The sequence below is a fragment of the Leopardus geoffroyi genome, chromosome D2 (assembly GCF_018350155.1).
Source record: "Leopardus geoffroyi isolate Oge1 chromosome D2, O.geoffroyi_Oge1_pat1.0, whole genome shotgun sequence".
NCBI classification, from domain to species: domain Eukaryota; kingdom Metazoa; phylum Chordata; class Mammalia; order Carnivora; family Felidae; genus Leopardus; species Leopardus geoffroyi.
In genome coordinates this window covers 70,386,794-70,409,342 of record NC_059334.1, presented here as the reverse complement: position 1 = coordinate 70,409,342, position 22,549 = coordinate 70,386,794, and the positions used below count along the sequence as shown (strand labels likewise).

The 22,549-nt window shown below is 49.8% G+C and overlaps 1 protein-coding gene across 4 annotated transcripts in view; it reads right to left on the bottom strand.

Moving 5' to 3' along the window:
• Positions 1–4,083: 4,083 nt before the first annotated feature.
• Positions 4,084–22,549, bottom strand: part of VTI1A (vesicle transport through interaction with t-SNAREs 1A) — a 349,700-nt gene continuing 331,234 nt past the window's right edge. For 2 of the 4 annotated variants that reach the window (XM_045438916.1, XM_045438915.1), the window contains one exon: positions 4,084–7,608. In XM_045438916.1, the coding sequence (XP_045294872.1) occupies positions 7,515–7,608 (94 nt within the window). In that variant the 3' untranslated portion in view covers positions 4,084–7,514. The remainder of the gene's footprint in view (positions 7,609–22,549) is intronic. The other 2 variants (XM_045438919.1, XM_045438918.1) reach the window with 1 other exon arrangement.

The window sequence follows — 22,549 nt, the reverse complement described above, 5'->3', positions numbered from 1 at the left end:
GATGGAAATCAAGCAGAGAGAGGCTCTGAGGGTCACCGTGTCCCTGCTATGCGGAGACCCCCGGATGCGGCAGTGTGGGGAGGGGCTGCCCGGGGCTCTTCCCCAAATGCCAGAGTGTACATTGTGAAGCCTTGGCCTCTTCTTATGTCAGCAGGGCCGGTGGGGGTGGGGGAGCAGGCTGGAGCAGCTCCGCAAGGAAAGCAATTGGCTGGAACCCCCTGCCTACTGTTCTAACTATCCCTCCACCACACCCCCAACCTCCTTCCTGCGTTCTCTCCTCCTCCTCTTCCTCCTCCTCACAAAGGCATTGCTGTGGGATGTGCCAGGGGACCCTCAGACAGTTATCTGGCCTTTGCAGAGCCCATGTGTCTCTGACCTGAGTGGTCCTGAGCCCTGGCCAGGATGTGTGTGGGCTTCTAGGGTTAGGCTGTGCCCCCGGCAACCCATTCATTACCCCAAAGGGCAGCTGATCCCAAGAGAAACCACCAGGCAGCCAAGGTCTCCTTCCCTTCTCCCCTTTCTCCCAAAGGTCACTAACTGCTCCCTCCCATGGTGGGTCTTTCCTCCCCTGGATCCGAAATCTGCTCTCAGGAGAGGGTCAGACAATTCACCCAGAAGGATCAGTGGTTGATGGGGCCGCAGCTGACCGGAGGAAAAGGAATCTGCATTTTTTCCAGGGTTCGAGGTCAGACACCAAAGGCATGGGCTTTTAAGGGTGGGATTTCAGGTGTCCACCAGCCCACAGGGTGTCCCTGTGCAGAGACCTGGCTCATCGCACAACTGTACATGGTTTGGAGGGCCAAGGCCTGGGTCACTTGCTGTGTCCAAAAGAGAAGCGAACAAGGAGGGGGACAGTGTGTCTGCAGCCTCAGGGTGTGGGGCTGGCGGGCTTCAGGCCCCGCGCATTTAGCATCCAATGGCTGAGGCTTCTCTACTGAATTTAACAACAACCCCATCCCCCAAAGACATGACGGATTCTAGCCACATCCTCGGCTCCTCTCTTCTGATGGTGTTAAGACAGAAAATTAACAGGAACGGGCAGTCTGGCATCCAAAGCGCTTAGCCCAGTGCCCGGCATGCAGTAGGCCTCCGTAAGTGTCAGCTGAGGGTGCCTCTGTGGCCTGGGTCTTTGGCAGAACCTTCTGGAGAGAAGCTGGAGCCCGAGGATGTATTTCATTCTCCACTCTGTGGGGCCTCATCATGTAAAAAAAAAAAACAAAAAACCATCTCTCTCCAACTCAGGTACTTTTCTCGGCAAAATAAGTCAAAAACAAAAAAGTTGAGGCAACAAAGCAGCACTGGGCTGGAGAAGGGCCTTGGCCACCCCTGTTCCCCGCCCCCCCCCCCCCCCCCCCGCCCCGTACTGTCCCCTCCTGAGCACACCTGGGGAGGCCAAGGAGGTGGGGGAGGGAGGGCGCTGCACTGAACAGTGCTGTCCTGCCCCCAGGAAAAGTCCAGGCAGCTCTCAGAGGAGCTGTGTGTGCAACAGATCAATATGGGCTTCGGGGCCGCTGAGCTATTATTCACGCCAAAGGGCCTTGTTTGGATGAAGGGAAGGAGGGGGTGCACGAGTTCACAGAATCACAGTCTAGAGCTCTGCTGCTTGGCATTTCCCCCTCTCTCTGTGATGCCTTCGTTATTTATGTAGCACGAGTAATGAGGTGATTCAGGAGGAGGAAGTGCTTTTCCCACAGCATGCTGGGAGCTCCTTGAGGCATGACAACAGGGGTTGTGTGTGATTTGGGCCGGGGTCCTGGGAGATAGGCACCTTGCCTTTCCCCTCCTTTGGCTCCTCCTGAAGGAGGCCGATAATGGGCCCAGGGTGGCACAAAGCGGGGCCTTGATGCCCGTGCCCCTCCCTCTTGACTGCCCCCCACCCCCCCCCCCCCCCGGGATGAGCCCCCCTCACCATTGCCTCTCCCCTGGTGCTGGGAATCCATCCTTCACCTATGGACCATCTGTTCTTCACCTCCTCACACATTCCCAATCCCCTTGTCCTGTCACTTTGGGTCTGCCCCACCATCTTGGTTTTGCCCTACGTGCCTCTGGTAAGCTGGCTTTGGAACATTCATCTTATTGCTGACCTGGAATCCTAACGGACACGGCCAGTCTCTCTCGGCAATTCCTGTGTCTTCCCTCCTCTACAACAGGAGAGGATGCTGACCCTCGTTCCATCACCTATTTCAGGACCCTGTATCCAGCCTTGGTTCCAATCACACACATATTCTCCTGCCTGTGCCGGTCCACTCTTGGTCTCCCTCCTTGGATGCACGGCTTGTGGCTTTAAAAACTTCTCCGAGCTCTCCACACGGTCACCTGCCCCATTTTAAAAAGGCTGACATGTTGTCTAAGAGCTACCCGACTTGTCATAAAATGTGGATGGCCCCTGGCAGACAGCACTGGTTTGAGCGCGATGGGCTACAGGCAAAGCCATGTAAGCAAGAATGTTCCCTGGAATTTAGTTTAAGATGATGAATTATAGCAGAGGACGAAGTCAAGTTTGAGGGCTGGCATCTCATCTCAGGCAACCAGTGTCTTTGGGAGTCAGACTGGGGATGGCTTACCACAAAGCCTTCCTTCCTTTTGGAAAAACGACTTTGAGCGTGTCTTTTGCTGAGGTGTGGAGTCCGTTCTGAAGGTGGCGAGTTGTCATGTGGCTAATTTGGAACAGATTGAAATGGAAGCTTGAGACCGCCCCAGGCCCTGGTGTGTCTGCTGTTTCTATGCCCACGGTGATCTATGAGGCTTAGGGCTGGCCTCACGTGGCTCGTGCCTGCTGGATGAGCCCCTCCCATGCCGCGGCTCCTACTGGATTGTCTGTCCTTTGGTGGGTGATGCTGAGAGGTGGTGGCTGAGCGAGGGATATGTGCTGTCTCTCCCCTTCACATCCATGGAGCAGCTGCCCAAGGAGTCTGTCTTTCTGAGGATGCGTGGGTGGGAGGAAAACAAGCCGGCAGGAAAGTACTCCTTGCTCCTTGATATTGACCAGCACACCCCAGCCCCCACATACCAATGAACCAGGCCTCTGAGAGCGCTTCCCTGCTTATGTGAAACTTATCGAATCAAACAGGGTGACCAAAGGCAGCCGGCAGTTGCGGCAGGGAGAATGCCACGGACTTCAGACTCGGGATGAAGATGGCACCTTTCCCCTCCGGCTCAGAGCCCACAGAAGAGCTGATGATCTCACCGGTGGCAAGTCCCAGAAAGGAAAAAAGACGGAAGGTCAATCCCAGCAAAGCATGGCTCCTATTGTCTACTAGGAAAGCAATGAGCTCATTGACTACACAGAGACGCCCCGGACACCCCGTCACACCCTCCCCACACCAGCCGACTGGACACACAAGTGCTCCTTTAAGAAAGCCCTACTTACTCTCCAGACCACAGTCCTCCAACCACACACTCAGCTAGCGGAGGAGACAAGTGGACCAGAAACAAGGGACTCACAGAGGTTGCTCTGAAACCAGCCCCAGCCACAACCAACCAACAGCCCTTGGCTCTGGATGTGCATTTCTCCCAGGAAAGCCATTTCTCCCGAGCGCCAGGTGCCCTGCTAGGCTAGCAGTTCAAACCAGAGAGACGAGGAAATCGTTGCTTGTAGTTAATTCTCAACTACGTAGACAAACGGCTATAAATATTTATGACGGGAAATTTCATTATTTAAAAATTCGGCTCTAAATTTCCAGCTAACTCCGGGAAGAATGCTTGCTGAACAGGTTGCAAATTAAGAACAATTATTTTTCTCTTCTGCATTTGAATAGAACTTACAGCTAAAGTCATTTAAAGGGGTTAACATCAACCTTAATTAAATATTAAAGTGTGCCTGTACCTGCTGCTATCGTTGCCCCTTCGAATAAGATATAACCTATTTTTGACAAGTTTTCATCTTTCTCTGTGGAAGACGCTACATGAAATCAAATCAGTGGCAAAGAGGAGAGTAATGAATAATCTATTTCATATTCCAACAGTACCCAGAGCTCGGAGTGGAAAAATATTCAGTCAGACGATGGCAAGAGGCTGCTAGGGTACCACATGACACAGCTAATGTTTAAATAATAATAATAATAAAAAGCGATAAACAAATCATTAGCCCTTAACAGTTGTTTAATGCAATTTGTTAATGAACGTAATGGTGGAGACTAATAATGAAAGAAAATAAAAACGTCTAAACAGGCGCCAAGTTGCTGGCGATGCGCAATTATTTCCTTGTCAAGTTTTTATGATTTAATGAGCCCCTCTGGGACTGACGGCTGTCAGTCAGTCGTGACTTTTTGACACCATTAGAACTTCAAATACAGCAGCAGGCAGGCTGTTTTCCTCGGATTTGAAATACTGAAATGATCTGACAGTTTTAAAGAAAAGATGTGCAAAAAAAAAAAAAAAAAAAAAAAGGAGAAAGAGAAGGAGAGAAAGACAGTTGCTTTCTTTCTTTCCAACCCCCCCCCCCGCCCCCCTTCTTCTATGGGGTAGATAATCTCTGGATGCTGTTTGGTAATGAAAATCCAATCACTGAGGTCATTATCTGATGAGGTTTTTGGAACAGGCAGGCTTTTTTCCCCCTCTTTATTTCTTTACTTAATGATAACCCTCAATGGGCTTGCCCCGCATGGGACGGTCAGAGCTGCACAATTTTGTTCACCATTAATTTCAGCCTTTGAAGCTCAGGGCTCAGAAGCAGTAGCAAAGCAAACCCCCCACCAAGCTGGTTCCAAAATAAGACAATCCAGCCTGCCTTAAACAGAATAGCAAATGGCCTCCCAGCCCAGGCCTGGCGGCTGACGTCAGGCCCATCGCATATGCAGGCATTCGCCTTCAACACGGAACATTTAAAACTCTTTACAACTTAAGAGACTTTAATTAAATTGCTTTTGATTCCGGAGCAGGGTAGCATCCGCTTTACTTTATTGGGTCAGGGAAACTGTTTAGTCTGCATGAATTTTATATGGCCAGGGCCTCCTTCTCCTCTTCCTCCTCGGTGTTTCTTCGTCTTCACCCCCCACCCCACCTTCCCACTGAACCTCATTTTTTCAGCACAGGCTCTCAACTGGAGAACAGGTCCGCAAAGTCGACATAGGAAGTTCCCAGAGCCTTTCACAGATCTAGGACCTGCTTCGAATTTGTGGGCTTTCTCCCTTCCCCAGTGGAGCAGGGGAGTGGGGAGAAAACCGTGCCTCCGGTCTCGAATTTCTCCTGCAGCAGCCGGAGGGCCAGGCGGGAATTGTCAGGACTTCAGACCAGCCTCCCACAGAGCGCGCACTACCCGGGTCTTGGGGGCCGCTCTCAAGGTGGGTTTGATGGGGCTGGTAGGCCAAGGGTCATCTGGTCAGATTCTCTCACTCTCAAGGTTGAACCGGGGCAAAATCTCAGGCAAGAGCTGATAAAGAGGTAGAACTGGAAAGGAAAAGCCATTGAGAGGCAAGCAGTGCCCCTGGCCCCCGCCCTCCACTTCATCTACTTCAACATGAACGCAAGGTGTTAGTGAAATATTGAGGAGCCAGCGGGTTTAGATGATCAGACCAACCTGGCTTGCTGGGTGGCCTTGGGAAGAGGCGTGAGGCGTATATAGCTGGATAACTGGTTACCCGCTTTAGCTGAGATCAACAGTTTCCAAAGAAGCCACCGGAGAGGTCGGTGTAATACTTCCCCACCATTAGTGTTTTGGAACGGGAAGGAGGTTGTTTGTTTGTTCCCCTGCTTTTTAATGGTTTCTTCAATGTGTTCAGCATGTACAAAATCCGTTATCGGAATAAAAGAACCTTGCTGAGATGGATCCTTTAAGCTGATAGGAAAATTAGCACTGCCTTCCCACTCCTTCACCGTCCTACTTCCCCCTGCCAAAATCCCATACGATCCCTGCAAAGTAAAGGCTGCAGCTTTATTTACACAATACTAAATGATTTATCTGGACACACGCAGGCCCTGGCCTGTTTTGCTAAGTACGATCTCTCCGGTGGCTTTTGCCATTCTGCATTTCCTCTCTAAACCATAAAGGTTCTTCTCGGAGTTGGGGCAAAATATAAAATAAAGTGCCCCATCCAGGTGATCTCAATCTCTGGGCACAGGTGGTTAGCGTTTTTTATGAAGAGAACAGGTCTGATTTTTCAAGGATTCAAAGCTTCCAATTACATTCAAAAAGATAGTACGGACCTTGTAAATGCCAATGAAGTCTTAAGAAAAACACATTTTGCTTTATGACTAGGGGGAAAATGACCTCAGCTTGGGCAACTTGAAGCCTGATCATAAACGAACTCATTTTGAACGCAATTCCCGGTTACCTCGGACAGAAAGAAACCAAAAACAATCACAAAGCATGTCAGAGGTTTGAATACACAGTGAATTCAGGAAGGCTGTGCTAACATTTTTTTTGTAGAAAATCCAAGCCATCCTTTGTAACACGCTGCAACCCCCCTATTCTTTTGAAGGAGGTTAGTGAACATTTTCCGTAAAGTTTATTTCTAGTGAATCATCCTATAGGACTCTATGCCATATTTATAATCACATTTGAAATTTCACACTGACGGACTCATGTTCTTGCTCTTCCTGAAATATTCATGTTCTCTTTACATACTGGAATGGATGTGGAGGGAACCTTGTCAGACCTTTTGCATGTATGAGGGCTGCTTTTGGCAGTGCAGATATTAAAACCGAAAGGATACAGAGATGCTTACACAGGTCAGGGGAGAGGGGGTCACAATTAAATATCGTGCCAAGGCTTACTTTGCCAGCAAATTCTAGGGACTGTGGGATTTGGGGAAGGTAAGGAAATATTTCATGTAGCCAGTAAGCAAAGTTATGAAAAGTGGATCTTGGGCAGACTCAGCAAAAATATTCTTGGCTGTAAAAAAAAAAAAAAAGTATATATATATATATATATATATATATATATATATATATATACACACACACACACATGCATAGAAAAACAGAGAAAGTGCTAAGTCAATTTCCTGCACAAGTGACATTAAATATCCACCTTTACAATGAAAGCACTCAGGCAGGTAGACTATATTCATTATGCCTGGGTAGGAACAGGGCTGGTTTGCTGGAGTGGGTCACTGGCTGTGGCCTCTGTTTTTCTCTGCATTTTTATCCTTGGACATCACAGAAGGGCAATTTGGAGACAAGAGATGTGTGACAAACAGCACAGCCCATCAGATGCCCCACGACTGACTCACCGTGCCCTATCCCAAACCATGACCCCTGACACGTCCACGGGGCAAGGAAGAAAGTCACCAAAGCTATTTTGGTTAGTAGATGAAATTACCGAAAGGCAAATAAACATTCACCTTCTCCTACAAAAAACAAATCTGGGTGAAGACAAACCTAGAAAAGGAAACCGACCCACACGCAACCAGGAATAGAAAATATTTTTACACTCTGCGCTTCAGCCGAACAGTGGTGAAAAGAGGGAGGGTCGTTCAGGGCCTGTCGGCGCAAAAGAATGATTCATGTGACCATTTTGTCTTAATTACTCAGAACAAGCCGTTGTTGCTGTTTATCAGGGAAGAGCAGATCTATCAGCGTCTTCTGACAGAAAAAGTGATCGCCATCAGGATGGTGACAACGAGGATGATGGCCAAGATGACGACCAGGATGCGGTTCTGGATGATTCTAGGAAAGAGCAAAGGAAAAAAAAAAATATCACAGATAAATGAAGGACTTTCTGACCAAGACCAGTCAAGACCAAGTTGGCTAATCAAACGACGGTTTCGCAGGTGGGGGTAGGGAGCCCCGTGTGGGGCTTGAGTGTGAACGCGCGTGAGTACGCACGTGCATGTGCGCGCGCACGAGCTTTTTGGGTCTACAAACGACCCACGAGGAAATGAACGACTCCGCGGTGACTGTCACGCGGCACTCAGAGAAATGCTAAGGCGAATCAAATGGCTTTCCAGGCTCAGGGTACCATGTAGTAATCTTTAAGCGATCAAGGGCCCCACGCGAGCTTCTCTTTTTAATTTAAAATGTGAGACAAGCCTCATTTTTTTTGCAGTGTTTCCCGTTAAAGTAAAAGACTCCAAGGAAACATATGTCAGTGAGGTACTTACCTGTACAAAAATACCTGGGGAAAAGTAAAAGAGAGATTTAGGAAGAAAAGGACAGGATTAAGAAGCAAGTGTCAAACTCGCAGCTCAGGCTGTGAAACCGTCATCTGTCACTGGGGCTCACTGCTCGGTTACGCCAGGAGGAAACGTTACGTTTGCTCCGTAACAAAAAAAAAAAAAAAAAAAAAAAAAAGACGGAAATGAGAATTAGAGAGTACCCGAGTGCCTCGTGTGCTTTGCTTGGTGGGCCCTCACCTCTGGGGATTCCAGGGGCCCAAATATAAGCCAGTGTGAATGACGGGGAACTGGCAGGTCAGGAGGAGACCCAGAGTAGAGACACGTGCTCCAAGATGCTTGCAGAGAGTTTCCAGTGAAGTTGCCTCACAGCGTGTTAGCTCAGTCTGAGAAAAGGGGTTGAGCGACAGAATGCTTTGTTGAGACTGTCAAAGGGGACCCAGGTCAAGCGGCCTGACACACACACATCCCCCCCCCCCCTCACCTCCTACAGAACCCACCACAGCAATAGAGCGGCTGGCGGTAGAGGCGGCCGTCCCTGTGCCTAACACCCCACAGCAAATCCCATCGGCCTGTTCCTGCAAATATCAAGCAGAAAAAGGTCTGCTGTCTTAGTCTCACGGAGACCCTGCCCTCCTACTTTTGTATCTCTGTGAAGAAACCTTTGGAGGGTGTTGGCAGGCTTTTCTAGCTTCCGGATGAGTTTCTTTCTCATCGGAAGGAAGGAAGACATCCTTGTGGCTTCAGCTGGATTTCTCCTCGCCCACCCCCTCCTTCTCCAAACCTAAATGGATGGATGGAGAGACGGTCACATCAGACAAGCCCCCTCCCCCGTGGCCCCCTGGAAGGACTAGCATCCTTGCCTCCTGACAGGTTACAAAATGATCACATTTGCTGACACGTCTTCCGCAAAACTGCTTTAGTGCCTGTGTCCACTTTCCTCGAAGGAGATGAATGGTCTGCTCGGTCCTCATTTATCACGGAAGGCTCAGCTAAGATCTGTCTCGTTTATTTCTTCCCTTCCCCACTAGAAAGGCTGCGCCCTGACATTAATTCTTCTGCCATGACAGCTAATTCAGACTTAACAGGCCATATTTACTCAGGAGGCAGGAAGATTCTCTGTCCCCCAAATAAATAAATAGAAACAGGACTTCACGCCTTGTTAAAGTGAGGCTAATTATGAACACTGATCAGTGCTACTTGGTGGCTTGATTTAAAACCCAAATTGATTTTTTTCCCCTCTTCTCTGGAAGGGGGCAGAAGTCTTCAGAGCAGGCTCTACACATCCCGTTGGCCCAAGTCACTGTCACAATCTCTATTTACCACAGTCATCTGCGTCAGACTTGCAGAGGAAATCAGCAAAATTGAAACTCAGCAGTGAAACAGATTAAAAGCATGAAAACTCTTTAAAGTTCTGCCTTAAGTAATATACGGTAGTGTATCTCTCGGTTGACAACCATTTTATTTGTGGGTTGAGGGCCCCAAGGCATCCATGATGCTAATTTATAAAGGATTAACCGCGGGTGTTACTTGTTTAATCTGAAGCATGGTTAGCAAAATGAATACACAGGAATCCCTGAATCCTCAGCTCTTCCCTGGCCTTCCAAATTGGGCTTCCCTCATCTCAAGGCCAACAGGGGTGTGATTCCCCTACAATCATTCTTCACAGCTTATATGTTTAATTCACTCCGCACATAACCGATCCCAGGAGAGCCTGACCTCTCTGCTGGGGTCACAGACATTCAGAAAGACCGAACTGTCCACTCACTCCTTGGTGTGTCCAGAGCCCGGAGCCCTCTCCTCTACAGCCCCAGCACACACAGGACAGTTGCTGGCACACCGCACTCAAAAGAGACCCACCCGAAGGATGATCATCAAAGAACACAGCTCCTGTAATTGTAATGGGTCCATTCAAGGGTAAACGGAGGAGAAACCTGCGCAAACACAATTTGCAGAAAAAACGCAGGGAGTCCGCACAGAAAAGGCTGAAGTTACAAGTTGAAGCAAACCCCCCAAAGAGGCAACTTCGTGCTATATGACTTCTCTGAGCGCTGCTGGGTCTTCTCCCTGAAGCTAAGAGAAGGAACGGTCCTCGTGGAACGGAGGCGGGCGGTGGAGGATGTGCGCAGGAGAGAGCACTTGCTTTCAAACCAAGGGCTGGCAGATCTTTAGGACAAAGCGTGTAGAAGGTGGGGGGGGGGGGGTGGTGGTGGGGGAAGAGTTGGAGCAGACAGAGTTGGAAGCAAGCTTGACTTAGGCCAGCAACCCAGCTTTGGACCTCAAAGGTGTTATAGGTTGATATGGTGCCTCTAAGGACCAGAAAAGGGAGCTGCTGGGGCCCGTGAATGGATAGGAACCAGCCAGCCCGGAGCAGGGGAAACAAAGGCTGGCATTGGCGGGCCCCATCTGTGAGGAAGCCTGGAGTACAGTCACAGCCAGGGGCGGCTGGCAGGTATTGCTGTAGGCAAAGCAGAAAGGAACAGGGAGTTTGCAGAGAATCAGAAAAACAAGCCGGGAGAGGGGTTCCCAGCTAGCGAGCCAGGGAAGGAACTTTGGGGAAGCCCGAAGTAACTTCTTTCTAACTTTGGGCAACCGGGGGCTTTACGTTCAGCTAGGTCTGCAGCAAGCCGTCTTAATCTCCCTTTTGAAAATGCAAAGTGTGTTTACCCAGTAAATAATTTAAGAAAGAATATACACTTGAAAGAAGACATCCATTGAAACAGCCAGGCTAAATTGCCTCCGGGCAAAAACTTGTGCATTTGCATGCTGCATTCTATTAAGTTAGCACACTGTGGCTTTAAAAGAACGCAGAGCCAAATTAAAAGGAATGTGGGCCCGAAACATCAAGGATTCTCCAAGTTTACATTATGAATCACAGTGCTGTTGATACAAGATGAATTAACCATTTACTTTGAGGCTGAACTCACAAAGTACTATTGAAAATACTGATCCCCGTGTGGAACCCTGGGAGCGGCTAATCTTTCCATTGCCAGTCTCCTCCCCTTCTGGAAACAAGCTCCTGCGTGTGGCAGCGGGATCGAGGGGACTGGGTAGAGAGGGGGCAGGCGGGCGTGGCACGTGGTGTGGTTCTCTCTCCTGCTTGAGAAGCCCGGAAATTCCAGTCGCAGGAGGCGTCACCCTGTTCTCTACTTCTAGGCACAGACGGCTCTCACCTGTCCCTTGAAGTTAGGTGCGGCCACGTGACTTGAGTTAAGTCAATGAAATGTGAGCAGAAGTGCTGGCTGTCACTCCCATGCCAGGGGATGGCATCTGACTTGCAGCGTTTGACTCTCGGCTGGCTCTTCCCTTGCCGTTCTGATTCAGGAGGCTGTATGTTTCAGGAGTGGAGTTACAGGACGGCGGGCACTGCTCCTGCCTGGATCCCCGACTCATCACATGGAACACCACCACGCAGGAGACTCCCCTGGACTCACAGCAGAGTTGTCTTAAGGCGATGAAAAATGGCTTAATGAGATGGGATGCACCCACGTGACTTAGGCCATTCCAACCGAGTGAGTCCCAGGAGCCCGGCTTCGAATGCTGCGTCACCTGGATCATACGGGGTGTGGATGTTAGGCCTGGATCTGCTGCAGCCGTTTTGTTTCCACAAGGGGAGCCATCCCGAGAAGCTGACCCGCGGAGGATAGCGCAGTAGAAAGAATGGCAGAGAAATGGAACCCTGGTCCTGAAAACATGGTGAAACCCTGTATCAAACGACCCTTCCTCTGGACTTTGGGTTAGATGAGAAAAAAGTTAACTTAATTTCTCCAGTTAGTTTGAGTTAGGTCTTCTGTTATTTGAGACCTAAAGGCATTGTTAGGTTGATTCACCCAGATTCCAAAACCAAGTCCTTGATCTACAGCGCGTCGTTCCCACTGCTTCCATGAAGAATTTCCTGACCGTGACCTTGGCTGACTCTTGTACTTCCCTGTGCATCCCTTATCACACAGTTTTATGATTTTCTGTTTCTGCGCAGGTTTCTCCAATAAAAAGTAGACTCTAGGGTCTGACTCTCCTTTGTCTTTTGTATTCCTAGTGTCTCAAACAGAGGTTGGCACAGACATTCTCAAAAATGTGCTTGCTGAATGCATGAAGAAGAGGCTCTACCTACAAGGGCTCCTCTGAAGGTTTATGTTGTGTGCTTCCTGGTTTCTAAGGGCTGCGCATAGATGAGCACAGCTTTAGGAGTTAGCTATTAGCCACCCTCCCATTAAGGATGCCAGCAGTGTCCAAACTCTTTTGCAAGCCTGCATTCATTAGCTGGAGAGTGCCCGACACTCCCTAGGTTCAGTGCCCCGTCCTGCACAGGCTTTCCTGCCTGGCCAACGGGCCTGAATAATGATGCCCCACCGCTGGGGTCTGACAGAACAGGAACAACGGGCAGAACGATTAGCAATCATGAGAGCATGGGGTAAACTGTGCCTAGGAGTCTGCACCTGTGTCTCTCTGGGAAGTTCTCAAAAACATGGGCCAAGGGAAAGGCTCTCTAAGTTCGATATCAAATTCAACGTTAGCATTCACCAGAAAGAAATGCAAACAGGAATAGGGGATATGGTTCCTTGTCATCAGCCTGTAACATTAACTTGAATTTGAAGCATCGTTTTCAAAGCTGGGCACACGGTTGCATCTGAGCTAGAGTTGTATGGTTGTTCTGCCCCCTGATACGTGGCCATCCAGGGTCTTCTGTATTCTGCATCTTTGGGAAGTATCCTCAGCCTCACCCCAAGAGTTCAGGTAGGGTTGACCCCAATTCACTGATTCCACAGGTAGACATATGACCCAGGCAGGCCCAGGTAATCACAGCTCTCTATTCCTTGCACAAGCATTTGTTCAGGAAGTGGCACGTCGCCGGAGCCAGATAGAGACCTCTGGGGATTTTTTTTTTTTTTCTGGAAAGTCAAGAAAAAGGTACTCTCTTTACTGGGATTGATTGTAGGGACGATGGAAGCCTAGAACAGCCAGAGGCCATTCTTATCACCTTGCAGGATGGCAACCTGCCTGAAAGATGCCAACATGGAGGAACACAGTGTCCAGAGATGAGGAAAAGAGATTGATTCCTAAAAGCATTATTTGGACCCTTGGATCCTGCTGCGTGCAGGAAGAGTCACACTGAAGCTTCCCAGTCACAGGAGTCAAACAATTTCCTTTGGGTTTCAGCAAGTTTGGTTGAGACTTCTCTCACTTCAACCATATTGATTTTACTGAGGTGCAGTGTCCCTCTCCACCCCACCCCATTCACGTCCACCCAGAACCTCAGAAGGTGACCTCAGTTGGAAAGAGGGCCTTTGCGGATGGAATCTGTTAAGGATCTTGAGATAAAATTAGGGTGGTGTAGGGTGGGCCCTAGATCCAGTGACTGGTGTTTTTATAGGAAGACAGGACACAGAAAGACACAGGGAATAAGGCCGTGTGACAGGTTGGTAGCAGAGACTGAAGAGGTTTGGCTATAGGCCAAGGAATGCCTGGGGCCACAGAATCTGGAAGGATTCTTCTCTAGAGCCCTCAGAAGGAACATGGCCCTGCTGACTCCTTGATTTCAGACGTCAAGCCCCTAGAACTGTGACAGAATAAACTGCTGTCGTTTTAAGCCACTCAGTTTGTGATACTTCATTATGGCAACCCCAGGACACAGATACATGGGAGTTTTGGATCCAGAACAGGATACGGACCTGGCCGTCTTGGCTTGGCCTTTCTGAGGACTGCTCTCCATGTCTCCACCCACGTTTCCAAGGCTGCATCACAGATTCACTTTGGGACTGTACAAAGTCTTCCTCTAAGGGCAGGAGAGTCCCAGCCTGGTTCCCTGGAAATGTTGACCCGAGCTGTGGGGGCCCTAATCTTTAGGAGCTGTTGTTTCTTTCATCTCAGAATGAGAATTTCCATTCATGAACAGAGCGGGCAGCTGCCCAAAGCCACATGGGATGGGGGACCTGAGAGGACTTGTCTCATAAGACTCCTGCCTCTGGGATAAGACATTTAAAACAGGAGGAGAACCAGGGCACCTGGGTGGCTCGGTCGGTTGAACACCTGACTCTCGATTTTGGCGCAGGTCGTGATCCCAGGGTGGTGGGATCAAGTCCCATGGCAGGCTCTACGATGAGTGTGGAGCCTGACTGAGAGTCTCTCCCTCTCTCCCTCTGCCCCTCTCCCCTGCTCGTGCGTGCGTGTGCACGCGCTCTCTCTCTCTCTCTCTCTCTCTCAAATAAAAATAAATAAATAAATCATTAAAAAAAATTGAAACAAAAATAAGAGGAAAACCAGATGTCATCTCTGGGCCAACTTACTAAGCCATTGCCCACCATTCATCGTCCACACTTCCTGACCTAAGTTGAGGAGAAGTGGGTTATCTGGCAGCCCTGAGGGAACAGGGCATAGGAGGGATACATTTTGATAGGTGGAGAAAGGAGCACACTCCAGCGAGGAACCCAGGAGACAGGGACGGGTGCCTGAGCCCTGGCACACCTAGGTTAGGTCCTGAGTGAGGACCAGAGTAGCTTAACCCCACTTCCAAATTTCTACTTAGTTCAACAGGGATCAGCAACTGTCTTCTTGTAAAGGGACGAGGGAGCAAATGCATTAGTTTACAAAGGACCACACACTGGGGGCTTCAATAACAGAAATTTCTCGGTCTCACAGTTCTGGAGGCTAGAAGCTAGAGACGGAGGTATTGGCAGGTTGGCTCCTCCAAAGGCGGAGGGAGAATCTGTTCCGTGCCTCTCCCCTGCTGCTGGTGGTGCGCTGGCAATATTCGGGGTGCCTGTGTCACCCTGATCTCCGTCTTGGTGATGGCCCTCTCCCTGTGCGTGTATCTGTGCCTGAGTTTCTTCTTTTTATAAGGACGCTATTCCTACTGCATTAGGGGAGCACCCTGCCGTAGTATGCCTCATCTTAACCAGTAACGTCAGCCTATTTCCCAATAAGGTCACGTCCCACGGTCCTGGGGTTAGGGCTTCGACACATGAACTCGGGGGGCCAGAGGGTCAGAGGACAACACACTTCAACTCATGACACTAATATTCAGGCTTCGTGGACCATGCGGTCTCTGTTGCAAGTGCTAGCTTTGCCCTTTGTGGCGCGAAGGCGGCCCTAGACAACGTAAGCGGGCAAGGGTAGCTGTGTTCAAAGAAAACTTCCTTTTAGGAAACGGGAGTTTGAATTTCATATACTTTTCATACGTCAGAAAAATTATTTTGATTTTTTTCAATCATTTAAAAACGTAAAGGGGGGGGGCACCCGGGTGGCTCAGTCGGTTGAGGGTCCACCTTCAGCTCAAGTCAGGATCTCGGGGTTCCTGAGTTCGAGCCCCACATGGGGCTCTGTGCTGTCAGCCTGTCAGCACAGAGCCTGCTTTGGATCCTCCGTCCCCCTCTCTCTGCCCCTCTCCCGCTTGCACTCTCCCAAAAATAAACATTAAAAAAAAGAAACAACGTAAAGTGATTTTGGTCCTGTGGGCCATACAAAACCAGGCAGTGGGCTAACTGCAGTTTGCTCGCTCCTGGTCTAACAGCTAAAAGCTACGGAAGGCTGGCCCTTTTCTGCTGGAGAACAGGGTGGTCCTCGGGCCACGCACAGACAGGTATGGCCGGTTTGGCCAAGTCCTTCCGAAGAAAAAAAGGTAACACGAGAGTCCCAGCCCTGTGGGAGCTCAGGGTGTCACCATGAGCAATCAATCACAGAAACCTGACAACAAAGGCCATCATTAGAGCAATGCCAGTGCAGGCCAATTTGTTGTGTGGATTTGCCTGGGGTGGGTTTCAGCTCCTTCCCAAGCAACTTCGGCTCCCCCAACCACAGGGAGACGGGGATTAATTCATTAAAGATGGTAAGGCACTTTGGAAGGTAAAAGCTCTTTACATGCATGCGGTTGGCAAATAATTCTGTGAGAGAGGATGCCACTTCAGGAAAGGTGAGAGGCGGGAAGAAAGTTGTCTAGAGGTCGGAGAAGTTGCCTGGGAAACTTCCAGAGGCTGGTTGGGAAGGTGGAGGGAGGCAGCAGTCCAGGAAGCCACCGCCTCCTCCAGCTCGCCAAGCTTCTTGTTCCCACAGGCTGGTGTCTATCTGGGCCTCACAGCGACTCTCTCCCCAGCAGGGCTTCCTTCTCTCTGAGGTGGCCGCATGGACATCAAAGGCGGGAGGAGGGGGTCCCGTTGGCTGGCTCGGGGATGCCTTCCCAGCCTGGGAAGGCAGCCAGCAAGTACCTGTCAGAGCTCACTGATAAGACCGACGGGTTTTGATCAGTAATCTGCAGTTACGTTGCGCTCTGTTGCCAAATGCGGACATCAAATTTCAGCTTGGGCACCACGGCCACCGCCATTCTCAAATATGGACTCCACCATGGCAAGGGGCCTGGAGGGTGGCTTTGCTGGTGACTGGGCTTTCAGATAGAATCAAAGTGCTTAGAAAAAACTTGAAAGGAATGAAATAATGATGCTCTAGAAACGCATGATATACTTAAACCCTCACAGGTTTGCAGACCGCTAGAGCTGGCGGAGGTCTCCACACCCTGGGCAGGACTCTTGGTTACAGAGGTGAGGACCCTGTGGCCCTGACAGGCGAAGGGATGTGTCCAGGGTCAACCATTTGGGGGACAGTTGGGCCTTCAGACCCCCCAGGCCCATTCTTGTTTCACAGTAATGCTCAGGCTCATCCGAGCGGCCAGGGCCACCGTGGCGACGGCACGCGATGGCACTTCACAAACACGCTGCTTCTAAGGGGGCCCGTTCGACAAAATCAAGGAACACAACCTGGTGCATGCGTGACGGAAGACAGTGGCTCCCCAACTCCAGACTGAAGCTGAAGCCATAAACAAAGAGTAACATGGAAGGCTCCTTCTCCCCGAAAACGAGATTACACAATTTAAAGGACCGCCCGTTTCTTTGAGATTGTGTCCTGTCCACCATTTCCATGTTCAAATTCAAATGCCCTTCCTTTTACGGCGTGATGGTGATAGTAGATGGTAGGTTTTTGCCTCGATGACCCTATTGGGACATCGGAAATACACTCTCTCCTTGGAAGTTAGTCTCTCTTACTTGGCAAAATAAAAAGTGGACAATCCTCTGTCCTCTCCAAAAATAAAAAAATAAAAAAAAATAAGTCCCAATCAGAGAAACATGAAAGTTTTCGAATCTCGGAGCTAGAAAATCCGACCCGGCTGGGCTCTCTGGGGTTTCTTCCTCAGGCCTCAGCGGGGTGGTGTCCCTGGTGATGGGGGCGATGCCTCATCAAGGACTGAGCACAGACATAGCCACAGCACACCTGCAGCTCGTACTCACTGGGCATTTACTCTGGGCCAGGTGCTGTTCTGGCCTCTTCTACACTTTGTTGAACCTTCACAACAATCCTGTGACGTGGAGACTATTCTCATCCCCACTTTTGCCAAGGCCTCAAATCACCCCCCTAATCTTATCTTCCACCCCTGCAGGACACCCCAATACTATGGTGGTTATTGATATAATCGGTTTGTCTTACGTCTTCTACCAGACTCTTCTTGGTTGTTTGAAGGGCAAGTCGTTGAAGTCTTCATCTTTTTTTTTAATCTTTTTAAATGTTTATTTATTCTTGAGAGAAAGACAGAGCATGAGCAGGGGAGGGGCAGAGAGAGAGGGAGACACAGAATCCGAAATAGGCTCCAGGCTCTGAGCTGTCAGCACAGAGCCCGATGCGGGGCTCGAACCCACAAACCGTGAGATCATGACCTGAGCCAAAGTTGGACGCCCAACTGACTGAGCCACCCAGGCACCCCTGAAATCTTCATCTTTATATGCTTCTCCATAGACAGAATAATGGGGTATGCTAATTAATTTTGTTGAAAGTACAGAATGCTAATTAACCAAAGTCAACTCTTTTCTTAGTGCCCAGTGTAAATGCACAGTAAATGATTAAGATGATATTCATTAAAAAATTTTTTTAAAAAAATTTTTTAACGTTTATTTATTTTTGAGACAGAGACAGAGCATGAATGGGGCAGGGTCAGAGAGAGAGGGAGACACAGAATCTGAAACAGGCTCCAGGCTCTGAGCTGTCAGAACAGAGCCCGATGCGGGACTCGAACTCACAGACTGCGAGATCATGACCTGAGCTGAAGTCGGACGCTTAACTGGCTGAGCCACCCAGGCGCCACCCCAAAAAATTTTTTTAATGTTTATTTATTTCTGAGACAGAGAGAGACAGAACATGAGTGGGGAAGGGGCAGAGAGAGGGGGAGACACAGATTCCGAAGCAGGCTCCAGGCTCTGAGCTGTCAGCACAGAGCCCGACGTGGGGCTGGAACTCACAAACCGTGAGATCATGACCTGAGCCGAAGTCGGTCGCTCAACCGACTGAGCCACCCAGGCACCCCTAGATGAGGTTCATTTTTATTCAGTAGCATATTTCGTCAGTTTTCCTCAGTTATGGGCACATTGGCCGTTGTCCTCTCTGCCCCTCTCTTCTAGGTAAATGCATGATCACCTGATCCCTCCTTGAATTCGGGGGAAAAAGGGAATGGCAATTGTCCTCTCACAACTGCCCGTCCCCCAGTGACCTCGAACAGCATGATTTTTTATTATGTCTACATCACCTATCCTACAGATGAGGGAATATACCCTAGGAAGATGCCCGATCTGCAGAAGATTTAATTTAATGCATCTGTCGGAATAGAGTGCCTGACAGAAAAAAGCAGGTGAGAGAATTAGCTAGACGCACTGTGTGATCTTGGGAAAGGTCTAAAAGTCTCTTTTCATCCATGAAATGTAATAAAGGAATCTCTCCCAAGCGTTCTCGGCACAGGGTGTGGGCAGCACATGGGAGTGTGTTCTAGACACTCTTAAAAAGGCAGGGTGTCCTTTTGTGGTCTTGGATGTCTATTGCATGTGTGATGTCATTTAATGTCACAATGATCCTGACTTATGACAACCCAGATTTGGTGGCTCAGGCCTACCCAGGAAGAAGCCAAGGCCCACTTCAGATGTAGCCGTGGTCAAGTTCTCAGCACAAGGCAGCCTATCACGATGACAGGCCAGGATGACCCCTTTCCCAGCTCCCCCACGCCCCGCCCCCTCCTGCTGGGTGCTTCTCCCCCACGCCCCGCCCCCTCCTGCTGGGTGCCCTGAGGTTCCCCACTCCCACTGGGTCCTGCCCCTGTATTGTGAGCAGCCTCACTGCTCTGCTCAGCTGGCCACCTGCTGTTCCTCCTGGCCGGGGGGCCCCCCCACCCTTCCATCCTCCAGAGAAGCCATTCGGACAGAAGCCGATCAGCTCCTTTCATTTCTGGAGCCAAACCGCCCGGATTCGAACCCAGGATCTGCCACACACCAGCTGTGCAAGTTGCTTCATTATTTCTCGGAGGTTAAGTCCTTTTGCCACGTTTGCGTGAGAAGGTGAAAATGTTCTTATTTTATGGTGTGATGGTGATAGTAGATGGCAGTGTTCTTCCCAGTGTCCCCGCCGGGACATTGGGAATGTACTCTCTCTTCTGGAAACTACTCTCTCCTGGGAGCACAGAATGTGGACAATCCTCCTTTGGTCCTCTACTGAAAAAGAGAAACAAAAGCACCAACGCAAGGAATCTGGAAGTTCCAAAGAACCACTGCTTCGGTTTCCTCATTAGAAAAAAAATGGAACGGGGGTGATTTCAGCTCAGGTCAAGATCCCAGGGTCATGGGTTTGAGCCCTGCTTAAGATTCTTTCTCTTTCTCTCTCCCTCTGCCTCTCTCCCCCACTCGTGCTCTCTCTCTCTCTCTCTCTCTCTCTCTCTCTCTCTCAAATAAATAAATAAATAAATGGCCAGTAATAGCAGTACCTCAATGAATTACATTAATAAATAAGTTAATTCCACATGAAGGTCTTAGGTCAGCGCTTGGTAATAGTAACCGCTCAGTATGTAAGTGTAAGAATTATTATTATTCTACTCTATTAGGACTCACAGATTTCCCCACAATGTGCCCTGCACCTCTTTCCTGTTTGGCTGCTCCCCCTCCAGTAGACAGCTCCCCCCGCACCCCCCCCCCCCCCCCCACCTCAGGTGCCTTGGCCTGGAAAGCCTGCAGATTTCTCTTCAATTCCTGCAGGGCGCATCCTGCTGCTGACCCTGATTAGCTTGCCTCGGTGGGTCCAGGCTTGAGCCACGCTCCCGGTAGCCCCATCTTCAGCAGCTACTAAGTTACCCAGGAAGGTGGAGGCTGCCTCTTCCGGCTCTGTTATAGTTTCCCTGGGGACACCCCCTGGCAGCCGAGATGCCTCTTTGGAAACATGGCTGGTTGAGATTGCATTGGTGCCTCGGCTTTTGTGATGAGCTCTAACATTATTTCTCTGCAAGATATGATGTTAGATACTTATCTCCTAATTGTGATGGATTTACACCTTTTTTTCTTTCTGGATGTCAGGAGGAAGGAACATTTTGGCAGTGGTTTATCAGCTACCTGTATCTCTGTCAACTCTTGAGGGATGTGGTTACAATTTCTAGATTATGACTTTTCTGTCTTGTCCAGGTTTGGCTCTGTGGCAAGCTGAATGGTATCTGAATCATATCCCCGTGGTGCCGGTTCTGAGGCTGCTTCTCCTCAGTCCTTTTCCCGTTCCTTTATCGCTTTTCTCTGCAGCATAGAGAGGCTGCTGCCTGCCGCCATGCCACACTCTGTGTCGACCGGCTTCCCGCCGCATTCAGCCAATGGGAGGCACTGGGAAGACACCGGGGGTGGGGGGCAGAGAGAAGCCAGGGTATTCTTCCCTTTCTTTCTCTGCCTTCTCTGCAGCTCCGTTTCTACTGTGGCTCCTGATAGGCCTCTGTATTTCCAGCCTCCATCAGGTGACCCCAGTCTTGGGCTCCGGGCATCCTGCTCTGCCCCTGGTCCCTCCATTCCATTCCATTCCATTCCATTCCATTCCATTCCATTCCATTCCATTCCACCCCCTGCTGGTGCTAATCCCTGGGCTACTCCGTTTTCCTGGCCGGAGAGCACATGATGCCCCCAGAGAGTCATGCACTGCGCTCAAACTTATGACATGTCCTTCATAATCTTTTCCCTTACACTGATTTTTACATACCCCAGAGCAGCATTAATCATTTGAGAGCAGGGAAACTCCAGGTTAAGAAGGCCTCCTCTGAAGGCTTAACCATCAGCAGGATGGTTGACTCATAGCTCTTTGTGGGGGAGGAGGCTGGGGTGGGGTGATGATCAGATGGCAGGATCTCCAGGTCTGTGCCAGGTGAAGCCACGTCACCTGCTGGCCTGACAACACGTGTTATTCTGTTATTCTATCCAGTCCAAGGGCATCAGGAGTGGGGACTGGGAGAACCCGGAGTGCCTGACCGTTTTCTAGACTGGCGGGGCAGGGGGAGGTGGGGGGCGTGCTGCTCCTGCTTGCCACGGGGCTCAAAGTGGGCTTCGCACAGCTGGATCTTCTGATTTGCCAACAGAAGCCAGAAATTGTGTTCTTTCTGTGACACCTCCAAGTTTTAAACATTGGCAACCAAGTAAAAGTTTTCCAAAGCACTGAGTGGCCAAACAAAGCACATCTGTCTGTGGGGCAGAGTGGGCCTGTGGGTGTTCAGTCTGTGACCTCTGACTGGTTATTAAGGAACAAATGAAAAGGAGGGGGGTGGGTGGGTGAGAGCATCTTGCCCTACTACTGTACTGGGGATTCCCTCGGAGGCCCTCCTGACCCTGCAGAAGTGTGAAGTTCAACCTCGAGAGAAGCATCAATAACCAGGGTCTACACTGAGTGTATCCAGCTTAGCCCATAACCGATTCCTAACTACTGGGTCGAAGGCCAGCGAGAGGTCAACAGAAGCCACAAACCAGCTTGTGTGTGCCTTGCGGACCTCTCACAAGGTGATGAAAAGCACAGGCAGAGGTCGGCCGGGCCCCACATCTGCAGCCCCCTTGACCTTCACAGCCTGCAGAATGCACGGAAGAGCCCAGCTGGTGATTCTCATGGAGGATGGTGTACCTCTCACATGCAACATCTTATAAGCCAGTAGGCCTGGGATGGGAAACCAAGCGGTTTCTATTGGAGGGTAAGTGGCAGAGAGGGACTCGCAGTCTACCGAGTGATCTTGTGAAAAACAAGTAAATGTGCCTCAGTTTCCCCATCTCTAAAATAGTGGTAAATATATGTGACCCAAGCACTCCTGATGCTGAGGACTATGCCTTTGGACTTGATAAAAAGACAGAACATAAATTGCTGAGGAGTAGAGTGGCCTTCGAACATATTCTCAGGTTCTTTATTTAGCTGCCACGTAGAGAAAAACCAACCCTTACTTAGGAGGGATCTTTAAAGAACTGAGCCAAAAAGCAGCCTGAATGTTACAAAGGGGGAGCCACTTTTTTTCCCTGTCATCCTTTGGAGGGACTGCCCTCAAGCTCCTTGGCCTTAATTTTCAAAAGTGGATGGTGGAATCCACCCTTTGACTGGCTACCAGACAACACGAAGGCGCCTAATTACCAATATAAGGCGGTGCCACCCAGGTCCTTGCCAGAGGGAACAACCTCAAAGTTCCCTGCCGAACCTCTGTC